Source organism: Oncorhynchus kisutch, linkage group LG5 (genome assembly GCF_002021735.2).
Source record: "Oncorhynchus kisutch isolate 150728-3 linkage group LG5, Okis_V2, whole genome shotgun sequence".
NCBI lineage: Eukaryota > Metazoa > Chordata > Actinopteri > Salmoniformes > Salmonidae > Oncorhynchus > Oncorhynchus kisutch.
The window spans coordinates 36,800,147-36,813,580 of record NC_034178.2 but is presented as its reverse complement, the minus strand read 5'-3'; the positions used below and the strand labels follow the sequence as shown (position 1 = coordinate 36,813,580).

The 13,434-nt window shown below is 43.1% G+C and overlaps 1 protein-coding gene across 1 annotated transcript in view; it reads right to left on the bottom strand.

Moving 5' to 3' along the window:
- LOC109890190 (chemokine-like protein TAFA-4) overlaps positions 1-13,434 on the bottom strand; it is a 60,712-nt gene that overhangs the window by 22,958 nt on the left and 24,320 nt on the right. The window contains exon 4 of the mRNA XM_020482165.2: positions 3,249-3,404. Coding sequence (XP_020337754.1) covers positions 3,249-3,404 — 156 coding nt within the window. The remainder of the gene's footprint in view (positions 1-3,248; positions 3,405-13,434) is intronic.

Below are 13,434 nucleotides of genomic sequence, written 5' to 3'. Positions count from 1 at the left end.
GAGGGTTAGACATGTGGGATGTAGTGAGGGGTAAGGGCATTTCTTATATTAGGAGGGTTAGACATGTGGGATGTAGTGAGGGGTAAGGGCATTTCTTATATTAGGAGGGTTAGACATGTGGGATGTAGTGAGGGGTAAGGGCATTTCTTATATTAGGAGGGTTAGACATGTGGGATGTAGTGAGGGGTAAGGGCATTTCTTATATTAGGAGGGTTAGACATGTGGGATGTAGTGAGGGGTAAGGGCATTTCTTATATTAGGAGGGTTAGACATGTGGGATGTAGTGAGGGGTAAGGGCATTTCTGTGTATTAGGAGGGTTAGACATGTGGGATGTAGTGAGGGGTAAGGGCATTTCTTATATTAGGAGGGTTAGACATGTGGGATGTAGTGAGGGGTAAGGGCATTTCTTATATTAGGAGGGTTAGACATGTGGGATGTAGTGAGGGGTAAGGGCATTTCTTATATTAGGAGGGTTAGACATGTGGGATGTAGTGAGGGGTAAGGGCATTTCTTATATTAGGAGGGTTAGACATGTGGGATGTAGTGAGGGGTAAGGGCATTTCTTATATTAGGAGGGTTAGACATGTGGGATGTAGTGAGGGGTAAGGGCATTTCTTATATTAGGAGGGTTAGACATGTGGGATGTAGTGAGGGGTAAGGGCATTTCTTATATTAGGAGGGTTAGACATGTGGGATGTAGTGAGGGGTAAGGGCATTTCTTATATTAGGAGGGTTAGACATTTGGGATGTAGTGAGGGGTAAGGGCATTTCTTATATTAGGAGGGTTAGACATGTGGGATGTAGTGAGGGGTAAGGGCATTTCTTATATTAGGAGGGTTAGACATGTGGGATGTAGTGAGGGGTAAGGGCATTTCTTATATTAGGAGGGTTAGACATGTGGGATGTAGTGAGGGGTAAGGGCATTTCTTATATTAGGAGGGTTAGACATGTGGGATGTAGTGAGGGGTAAGGGCATTTCTTATATTAGGAGGGTTAGACATGTGGGATGTAGTGAGGGGTAAGGGCATTTCTTATATTAGGAGGGTTAGACATGTGGGATGTAGTGAGGGGTAAGGGCATTTCTGTGTATTGAATGTACTGTATTTGTATTTTTTCAGGGTTTTGCAGCTTTCTCCAGAATTCTCATTTATGACATTTTTGGCTCTAAACCAATATCTAAGATACTTAAAAAGATATGTATATTATTTATATTTATTATGTTTCCCATCGGGTAAAAAAAAAAAGATACATGAGAAAACTAGCCTTGGGTACCAGCAGGCACTTATAAGACAAATGGCTGTTGAACAGTGCCCTCTATTGGTTAGTCATAGGAACTGTACCTCATATGTTTAAGGTGAGGGAAAAGGGATACATTTACATTTTAGTCACTCTTTAGCAGAAAGTCTGTGAAAATGCATTCACATGACCGTACATAGCGTGTTCCCTATGCAATAGTTTCGTATTGTTGAACATTGACAATGTTACAGTAGTTTGTCAGAAAAAAAATACAGAATTTCCAAATAACAACAGCACTTTACTGCAAGATGCTTTACTATAAAAATCTCCCATCATTACTATACGCTTGTTATTCATATATAGTACAATGGAAAAGCCCCCATCCAAGGTCTCCACATCTGTATCTGAGACATGAAGCAGCTATGTGACTGGAAGTTCAGTCTGCACTGGAACTGAGCTGACCAGCGCAGAACAACCTCTTTCTTAGAACTGGAGAGAAAAAAAACATGGAAGAAGCTAAACAGAGACATTAAAGCTAGAGCCTGAGGTTACTTCACCAGTCCCTGCAGGTCTGTCTCGGTTCTGTTTGATTCATCCTCTCCGTTCACATATGGGACAACTATCTGTTTCCCACTGGAGGGGGGGGGTAATTCATCTGGATTGGCTGTGCGACAGAGTTAGGGTGTGTGTGTATATGTGCCAGGGGATAGGGAGAAGGGGAGGCCTGTCTGATGAGGGTCAGTTGACACTCAGAGGCTCTGTCTCTCCCTCAAGAGCGGAAACCCTCAACTCCATAGACAGGCAATGCAAGGTCGATCAAAATGACTCCTGGGTTTTCTCTCTCTATCGTCGCTAAGACAACACCATTCCCTTCATAACTCCTCGCCTTGCACTCTCTTGCTCCATTTCTCCATCATTCTCTCTCTCTCTCTTTCTCTCTGTCTCTCTCACATACACACACACAAACACACACTTTTGTCCCGCAATCTTTTTCTATAATGAAATGTAATCTATTTTCCTAAGGGTTTTATTTGTGGAAACCTGATTCAACAATATTGAGTCTAGAGATATGACAGGGTGCGAGGGAGCAGAAAATTATTTTTCTATTACCATCTGACATACTGTATGGTCGAAAGGCCTGAATTGATGTGAAATGGAATGCTTTCCCAAATTAAATGAGCCCTTTTAAATTGTGTTTTTTTTTTCAGGCCTTGGGCCAAACCTTCGGAGGCTGCCAGATGTGCTATATTTCCCTCTCCTTTCGTATTCCTCTAGAGGATAAGAGAAGGAAGGCGACACTGCAGAGTGATCTTCCATTACCTGCATTAGCCTGCTGTGGCCCGAGCCTTTAATGTTACATGATCTACTATAAACAGGATGGGGGACAGGCTGCACCATAGAGAAATCCACACCCACTTTATCATGAAGTAGAGAACTAAAGCACTTTGTGAGACTATTAGTGTGTGTGCCAGCTTCCTGTCCATGCAGGAAGTGGCTTAGTCTGGCTGTGTGGTAAATATTTCAACAAGTCCTTCAAACACAGCTCTGATGGGATCTACACTGTCAGAACAGCTTCTAAGACTACGTTGGTATACATTGCTAACATCCATGTATATGCAAATTAAAATAAATGACACGTACATACCAATGGAGGCTGCTGAGGGGAGGACGGCTCATAATAATGGCTGGAACAGAGCAAATGGAAACTATGTGTTATATGTATTCGATATCATTACACTATATTTGTTCCAGACGTTACCACAAGCCCGTCTTCCTCAATTAAGGTGCCACCAACCTCCTGTGCCATATGCACACATGGACACACACACAAACACACACACAGTAGTCAAGTGTGATCCCACACATATCCTTTAGGGGGTTGTAGGGCCGGTATGAAATAAATAGAGCCCGCACACTCATAGGCTCCACCACGTACCTGTATTGATAAACAAACAACATATCAATCCTGCAAGGATCTTCTTCAGGTCACACACACACAATGTACGTTTACCTTCCACACAGGACGGCCTGGCTCTGGTTGTGCCAGCGACCTGGCCTGGGAAACAGGAGCACTTGACGGTCTGAGAGCGCTCCTCAATCTTGTTCTTATTACAGCAGCGGTGGATGGCCACCACCTCACAGGTCCCCTGCTTCACCTGGTAGGAGGCTGAGAGACAGAGAGAGGGAGGGAGACAGAGAGAGGGAGGGAGACAGAGAGAGGGAGGGAGACAGAGAGAGTATTCAATGTGGTTGCAGTAGTACATATACATTTAAAAAGCATCTTATTGAAATACAAGAAAGGAAAAAGCCACCCTTGAGTATTCAGAGTTTATACAATAGAAAAAACTGTTGAATTATTTACAGTTGTATAAACACCAGGAATTATTCTAAAGATGCAGACAGTTTCACTTTCAATATAAGACTATGCATTTATGCCAATATTTTGGTCCATTCTTAGCTCAACAGCATCATTAACATTAAACACCTGCCCTTTCATTGTGTGCAGGGTTATCTTGTAAAGAAAATCCCACTAACATTATTTAATTAAGTAAATAAACAAACAAAAGGTTGGTTTTCAGTGGAATTCTCTAAGTAAAAATTATTAACCACCTGATAGCAGTAGAGAAACCGCGTCCATATTGTGTGAGGCAGCATTTAACAAGCATCTGGAGCTCTGTCCTGCTCTCTGCTGGAGTTCCACCCAAAACACAATACCCCAAACTCTCCACATAATGAAGCTTAACAGTTTTACTCTTCTGTTTAACTCTCTAGATTTAACTTCCTGGGGGCTATTTCTTATTGATGAATGTAACTTTCAGCAGTTTTCATTTCGACACAGATGCCTTGTGTGGGTTTACAGTAGTCCACACTCAATACGTTTAAACATGCACAACAAACTGTCTGTAAATGTTCAAAAGAAACCCACTTACGGTATGTTACATTTACTGTTAGTCAGATTTGTTTAAAAGTTCAACCCCGAGTTGAATGACCTTAGTAAGCTAACCTTCCTAACACACACACACACACGCGCGCGAGCGCGCTTCGACAGGCCGAGGCCCCTCTCACTGATTTAAAGTTTGCTTGTTCTCTTCTCCAGAGAACCCTCTCAATGACCCCTTGGCCTCATCCCTCTGTTTTCATTTCCTCAGGGGCACAGGGAACTGGTGGATTATCCCTACACATGCACACACACATATATCCGAGGCAGGGAGAAAAAAATGAAACCCTACTTGGAGCATGGAGATATTGAAGAAATAAGGAATGCTGCTGAGACAGAGAGATCTATTCAACAGTGAGAGAATCTTTGTCAGTATGCACTATCTACTTAATAATGCGGTCACACACCATCCAATTTCTTCCATCTATCTCAAAAGCAAAATTCCCTTCAAAAACCATCCTCTTGTTAGTGTGGCATCCTGTACCACAGTCTGCATACCAATGCCTGGGTAAGACTGGGTTAGCTAGTGCCCCCATCCAGAAAACAAGCGTCTTGTTAGTGTGAGACTACCACAAGCAAAATGAAACAGAGAGAGAGGGAGACCATGTGTGCGTGTGCATGTGTGCATGCACATGTGCATGTGTGTGTGTGTGTGTGTCTGCGCATGTGTGTGTGTGTGATGCAGGGAGCTGGGGAGGCAGGGGCGGGGGGATCTGTCATAGGCAGAAAGGAGAACAAAGAGCCTGCTGTCTCCTGGTGGCATAATGAGGTCACAGGGTCAGAGCAGCATCTCTCTCCGTCTCTCTTCTTTAATCCATTCATTTTTCTCTCTACAGTGTTTTCCTCATCCACCAATCTATACTGGACGAGTCTACATCCGACAAGTCAACCTGAATTTCTGAGTGTTACCCAGTGTATAGAGACAAAGTAGAGCATTCCATAATGCATGCATATCTTTTGATGATCGGTAACTGTAAAGTAACCTCTTGTCTTGACCGTCCCTGATCTATAAGGATGATTCTGGGATAGTGGCTTGAGTCAGAGAAGTCACAGCAGTATCACAGCAGTATCACAGCAGAGTATCACAGCAGTATCACAGCAATATCACAGCAGTATCACAGCAGTATCACAGCAATATCACAGCAGTATCACAGCAATATCACAGCAGTATCACAGCAGTATCACAGCAGTATCACAGCAGTATCACAGCAATATCACAGCAGTATCACAGCAATATCACAGCAGTATCACAGCAGAGTATCACAGCAGTATCACAGCAATATCACAGCAATATCACAGCAGTATCACAGCAGTATCACAGCAATATCACAGCAGTATCACAGCAGTATCACAGCAGTATCACAGCAGTATCACAGCAATATCACAGCAGTATCACAGCAATATCACAGCAGTATCACAGCAGAGTATCACAGCAGTATTGAAGCACTCTGCTTCAACCATCTTGTTCAAATCAAATCAAATTGTATTAGTCACATGCGCCGAATACAACAGGTGTAGACCTTACAGTGAAATGCTTACTTACGGGCCCCTAACCAACAATGCCGTTTAAAAACATTATGGATAAGAGTAAGAGATCAAAGTAAAAAGTTATTAAAGAGCAGCAGTAAAATAACAATAGCGAGACTATATATACAGGGAGGTACCGATATAGAGTCAATATGCGGGGGCACCGATTAGTTGAAGTAATATGTACATGTAGGTAGAGTTATTAAAGTGACTATGCATAGATGCCAACAGAGAGTAGCAATGGTGTAAAGGGGGAAAGGGGCAATGCAAATAGTCTGGGTAGCCTGTTGACTAGATGTTCAGGAGTCTTATGACTTGGGGGCAGAAGCTCTTGGACCTAGACTTGGTGCTCCGGTACCTCTTGCCGTGCGGCAGCAAAGAGAACAGTCTATGACTAGGGTGACTGGAGACTTTGACCATTTTTAGGGCCTTCCTCTGACACCGCCTGGAATAGAGGTCCTGGATGGCAGGAAACTTGGCCCCAGTGATGTACTGGGCCATACGCACTACCCTCTCTACTGGGTCGTACGCACTACGCACTACCCTCATCAAGATGCTCTTGATGGTGCGGCTGTAGAACCTTTTGAGGATCTGCGGACCCATGCCAAATCTTTTCAGTCCCCTGAGGGAGAATAGGTTTTGTCGTGCCCTCTTCACGACTGGTGTGCTTGGACCATGTTAGTTTGTTGGTGATGTGGACACCAAGGAACTTGAAGCTCTCAACCTGCTCCACAGCAACCCCGTAGATGAGAATGGGGGTATGCTCGGTCCTCTTTTTCCTACAGTCCACAATCATCTCATGTGTCTTGATCACGTTGAGGAAGAGGTTGTTGTCCTGGCACCACACGGCCAGGTCTCTGACCTCCTCCCTATAGGCTGTCTCATCGTTGTCGGTGATTAGGGCTACCACTGTTGTGTCATTGGCAAACGTAATGATGGTGTTAGAATCGTGCCTGGCCGTGTAGTCATAAATGAACAGGGAGTACAGGAGTGGACTGAGCACTTACGCCTGAGGGGCCCCTGTGTTGAGGATCAGCGTGCGGATGTGTTGTTACCTACCCTTACCACCTGGGGGTGGCCCATTAGGTCTTGCTCACATCGGCTGAGGAGAGCGTGATCACCAGAACAGCTGGTGCTCTCATGCATGTTTCAGTGTTATTTGCCTCGAAGTGAGTACAGACGTTGTTTGGTTTGTCAGGTAGGCTCGTGTTACTGGGCAGCTCTTGGCTGTGCTTCCTTTTGTAGTCTGTAATGTTTTGCAAGCCCTGCCACATCTGACTAGCATCAAAGCCAGTGTAGTATGATTCGATCTTAGTCCTGTATTGACTCTTTGCCTGTTTGATGGTCGGAGGGCATAGCGGGATTTCTTATAAGCTTCCGGTTTAAAGCTCAGTGCAGATGCTGCCTGTAATCCATGGCTTCTGGTTGGGCTATGTACATATGGTCACTGTGGGGACAACTTCATTGATGCACTTATTGATGAAGCCAATGACTGTGGTGTACTCTGCAATGCCATCGGAGGAATCCCGGAACATATTCCAGTCTATGCTAGCAAAGGTCCTGTAGCTTAGCATCTGCTTCATCTGACCACTTTTTTATCGATCTAGTCACTTGTGCTTCCTGTATTAACTTTTGCTTGTAAGCAGGAATCAGGAGGATATAATTATGGTCAGATTTTCCAAATGGAGGGCGAGGGAGAGCTTTGTACGCATCTCTGTGTGTGGAGAATAGGTGGTCCAGAGGTCTTTTTCCTCGTGTTGCACATTTAACATGCTGATAGAAATTTGGTAAAACAGATATAAGTTTCCCTGCATTAAAGTCCCCGGCTACTAGGAGCGCTTCTTCTGGGTGAGTGTTTTCTTATTTGCTTATGACAGAATACAGCTCATTCAATGCTGTCTTAGTAATGCCTCTCTGTAGTGGTATGTAAACAGCTACAAAGAATACAGATGAAAACTATCTCGGTAGCTAGTGTGGTCTACAGCTTATCATTCTATACTCTACCTCAAGCGAGCAATAGCTCGAGACTTCCTTAGATATCATCCACCAGCTGTTGTTTACAAATATACATAGACCACCGCCCCTTGCCTTTCCAGACGCCGCTGTTCTATACTGCCAGTACATCGTATAACCAGCCAACTGTATGTTGATGTTGTCGTCGTTCAGCCATGATTCCGTGAAGCATAAGATGTTACAGTTTTTAATGTCCTGTTGGTCGTTTAATCTTCCGCGTAACTCGTTGATTTTATTCTCCAAAGATTGCACATTTGCTAGCAGAACGGATGGAAGTGGGGATTTATTAGATCGCCTATGAATTCTTAGAAGGCGGCCCAACCTTCGGCCCCTCTTTTTCCACCTCCTCTTCAACAAGATCACGGGGATCGGGGCCTATTCCCGAGTAAGCAGTTTATCCTTCTCGTCGGACTTGTCAGAGTCATGAAAGGAAAAAAAGGATTCTGCTAATCTGTGGTGAGTAATCGCAGTCCTGATGTCTGGAAGTTATTTTCAGACAGAAGAGATGATAGCAGCAACATTATGTACAAAATAAGTCAAAAAATAAGTTACAAACAACGCAAATAAACAAACAAAAAAACACAATTGGCTGGGGACACATTGAACGTCTGCCTTCTTCTCCAGCGCCATTTTACACAAAGTGGTGTTATGGCAGTCTTAATGTAATAAACCTCAGCTCAGGCTGAAAGAAAAATACATTTCAAGCATGGCTATTTGGTTCTATTCCTGTGGCAGCCAAGCAAGCGTTTTCTGGGCGGCAAACTAAGCAGCTCTAACTTGAACTGATTGAGCAGCCAGTCAACTGATGTATTCTGACAGACAGAAGTGGCCCAGACCATGTGCAATTTATCAAAAAGCCTGTCCTTACCCTGTCAATAACTGACAAGCATGTCTGCAATGGAAGGCCAGACATTTGCTATATCTGTCTAAGGGAGTTCAGTCAATTCCAGGGACAGACACAGACTGCAGTTCCATCCAAGAAAATTACAGAATTGAAATGATAAGGATTTTAATTCATAAAATCAGAATGACTACGAAAACAAATCTTGTTTTCGATAAACAGAACAGGTCTAGATATATTTTCTCCTGTAAAATGGAGGAACATCACAACATGGCTCCACTGCCTCACACGTTTACCTTGTCTTCCATATGAACTAACCCTGTTAGAGTAAATGCTATTATCTTCCCCATTCCCCCGTCACATCCACATCCTCCTCTTCCACACCTCTAACCATCTCTACCATCTCTCCTGTTTTCCATCTACCCATTGATCCCCATTCTCAACCCTACTCTCACTTCCTCTCCCCCACTCCCACCACACCCTACCTTCCTCTCCCCCACTCCCACCACACCCTACCTTCCTCTCCCCCACTCCCACCACACCCTACCTTCCTCTCCCCCACTCCCACCACACCCTACCTTCCTCTCCTCCACTCCCACCACACCCTACCTTCCTCTCCCCCACTCCCACTCCCACCACACCCTACCTTCCTCTCCCCCACTCCCTACCTTCTTATCCTGCATTACCACTCTTCCTCTCCAATCTCTCTCCAGCTCAGTTGTGACGGTCCTATACTGCACAGCCCATCAATCAGGCTGACATTATCTGTGTTTCACAGGCCCAGATCAGGCCCCATCCACAGATTTATTCTAATTTCACAGGTTGTTTGTACGGCTGAGTGGTCCTATGCAGAGACCTCATTTATACACAAATCTATCCCCAATAAAACCCACTCACTGTGACAGCAAATCAGTGTTTGTCAAGGAGGAAAAAACACACCCTCTCACACACGTACACGCACATGGTCACACGCGGTTACGTTCACACACGTGATATTTTAGTCCCGCTTATACGAGGGGATAGTCACTGTTATTACCAATATGTATGTTCCAACAGCATCTGTTTAGAGTGATTGTGATGCATCTTTACTTAGAGGATCAGACATTATTGGAGTGAGGGTCTGGTCTGCTGAAAGTGACCTTGCAGAAAGGTGTACAGTATATCTCCAGTTATGGGCTAATGGACTTTAATAAGGTGGGGCCTTAACCTAAGGTTCAGGAGAGGAGAGGAGAGATGCTCTTACCCAGTGGGAGGACCATAATGATGTCAGGGAACAGTGTAGCTGCCCTACATGTCCTGTTTAAAGTGATTAGCGAAGATGACAAAGTCCACTGTGTTCTCAGTTCTTTGTTTTAATAAGGTGAACCCCCAGGAAAAAAAAACATTTAAGAGCACCGGCAGGTGGGTGGATGATTTGGCTTCTCTATGTCCTTAAACTTAATGTTTAGCTTGATCAAGACCCCAAAACAGCACACACAACACAAATTGGTTTTCAGCCTGAGAGACCTGCACTGACCTATATGTGCAGTGCAAGAGTTTGTTTGATGGGCCATAGAGGACTAAAAGTTTGTGTGTGTCTGTGTTTGTGTGTGTGTGTTTGCGTGCACCTGTGTATTTTCAGTGCATTGAACACCCAGAAGGCCAAAGTACCACACAAGCAGATACTGTTGTTGGTGCATAGAGACCATTACTGTGAGCGAACAAAGACGGCGACTCGGCCCTGACTGTCTGAGGGGAGAATAGTCTCAATGTTTTATCAGTATAATGTCCCACGATCCATGTGTACGTTTACCACGTTAACCGTGATCTGTGAATATATCAAAAGATTTCACTAAGACAACCATTATCTGTGAATAGGTTCAAATGTTCTACTAATAAAACCATGATCTGTGAATATGTCTATCTATTTAAGAAAAAAACATGATCTGTATATATATTCAGCTGTATATTTATTCAACATAGCTCACAAATAAATCAGCAATTTAAACAAATGTAGAATGATTTGTGTGCAAATATTCCTAAATTCCTAACATCTACAACTGTGGAATGTACATTTCAGCCTCAAAATCTGGGTGTGGATCTCTAATCTTTGTTTACGGAATTTTGAGATAATTTTTCAGCTGGAAAATTCTGCAATGGTGAATCCCTAACCACAGTTGTAATGTGTTGCTGACGAAACTCTGAGGTTGACTTTCAGAGAGTGGCCAGGGAACAATAAACCAAACAACTTCACTCATGACTTGAATGATGCAATTCATGTTCCACTTTTAAGAAGTTGGAGCTCTTTTCTGTCTGCATTAATAAGGACAACACACAGGTCTTTCCATCATTGCATGATATTTTATGTGCAAATGAACTCAAGCTTACGGACCATGTCAAATGTGATATAGCGAAACACCTGAGTGAGCTGGGTGAGCAATTACGCAGGTACTTTCCCGAAACGGACGACACAAACAACTGGATTTGTTATCCCTTTCATGCCCTGCCTCCAGTCCACTTACAGATATCTGAACAAGAGAGCCTCATCCAAATTGCAACAAGCGTTTATGTGAAAGTTACATTTTTTCAGAAGCCACTGACAGATATCTGGATTGGGCTGCACTCAGAGTTTCTTGCCTTGGCAAATCGCGCCTTTAAGACACTGATGCCCTTTTTAACCACATACCTATGTGAAAGTGGATTCTCGGCCCTCACTAGCATGAAAACTAAATACAGGCACAGACTGTGTGTGGAAAATGATTTAAGACTGAGACTCTCTCCAATACAACCCAACATTGCAGAGGTATGTGCATCACTTCAAGCACACCCTTCTCATGAACCTGTGGTGAGTTATTCACAATCTTTGTTGAACAAATAAGGTTTTATATGTAAGAAGGCTAAATAAAGAGCTAACTGATTGATTATTATTGTATTGTTATTTGTGCCCTGGTCCTATAAGAGCTCTTTGTCACTTCCCCCACGAGCCGGGTTGTGACAAAATCTCACACTCCTTCTTATGTTTAATTAATGTATTGTATAGTGTGTGTGTGTAGTAGGCTTACAATGATGGCAAAAAAACAACATTTGAGAGTACGCTTACCCTGGTGCTAGAATGGGTACACAGCTGGAGGTTGAATGTTTGAAAGGGTACAGGACTATAAATGTTTGGGAACAACTGCCCTAGAGGCATCAATTCCTCCTATTTCCAGGTGTATTGTAGATCATTCCACACGTAAGGTGCAAGGAAATTAAAGGCTGATTTACCTAACTAGACACCAAAGGAGTCTCCCGGAATGTCCAACCCTGTGAAGGGGTTTAATAACTTGTCATTTTAAATCTTAACAGTGATGGTTAGGTAAGTCGGAGGTTTGTGGAGCAGGGCTTTGTAAACAAAAAGAGCGTAATAATGTGATCTAGGGGACTTCAAAGAGGTCCAGCCAACCTTTTGGTAAAGAAGTCAGTGATGAGTAATAAAATTGTCTCCCTTGATAAAACGAAGGGAGCTATGATAAACAGCATCCAAGTGTTTAAGAGCAGAGGCAGCTGCACTTTGATAAGTGTGACTCATTTCTGGAAACACAGGAGAGCAGTCACACAGGAGAGCAGTTTGAGAGCAGTCGCGGGTCACACAGGAGTGCAGTTTAATCAAAATGCGATTTTTAGATAGCTACACATTTCAAATTGTGACAGAAAGTGATTTCATTTCAAGTTGAAGTGTACTGTTAGCTAGCTAATGTTAGCTGGCTGGCTTGCTAGCTAACATTATATCAGAGCCATTTGCATTGCTAGTTATAGTCTAATGTTAGCTAGCTAACATTGAACCTGCCTGGTTAGCTATCTGCAGATTCATGCAGGGTAGTAACGTCATGTGTTGGGTTATGGTTCATTGTTTAGCTAGCTAACTATATGTCTTAACTTCTTCGATATAGGGGGCGCTCTTTTAATTTTTGGATAAAAAACGTTCCTGTTTTAAACAAGATATTTTGTCACGAAAAGATGCTCGACTATGCATATAATTGACAGCTTTGGAAAGAAAACACTCTGACGTTTCCAAAACTGCAAAGATATTATCTGTGAGTGCCACAGAACTGATGCTACAGGTGAAACCAAGATGAAATTTCAAACAGGAAGTGCGCCAGATTTTGAAGGCGCTTTGTTCCAATGTCTCCTTATATGGCTGTGAATGCGCCAGGAATGAGCTTACACTTTCTGTCGTTTCCCCAAGGTGTCTGCAGCATTGTGACGTAATTGTAGGCATATCATTGGAAGATTGACCATTTTACACTACATCTACCATGTGCTCATTTGGTGTCCTCTGTCGCAATTATTGCGTAATCTCCAGCTGCGTGTATTTTTCCATTTGCTTCCGAGGAGAAACCCAACTGCCATGAATGATTTATCATCGAATAGATATGTGAAAAACACCTTGAGGTTTGATTCTAAATAACGTTTGCCATGTTTCTGTCGATATTATGGAGTTAATTTGGAAAAAAGTTTGCCGTTGTAATGACTGAATTGTCTGGGTTTTTTCTTAGCCAAACGTGATGAACAAAACGGAGCGATTTCTCCTACACAAATAATCTTTTTGGGAAAAATTAACATTTGCTATCTAACTGAGAGTCTCCTCATTGAAAACATCCGAAGTTCTTCAAAGGTAAATTATTTTATTTGAATGCTTTTCTTGTGAAAATGTTGCCTACTGAATGCTAGGCTTAATGCTATGCTAGCTATCAATACTCTTACACAAATGCATGTGTAGCTATGGTTGAAAAGCATATTTTGAAAATCTGAGGTGACAGTGTTGTTAACAAAAGGCTAAACTTGTGAGTGAATATATTTATTTCATTTCATTTGGATGGGTCCACAGTGTCTCCTGACCCCTCCTGTCTCAGCCTCCAG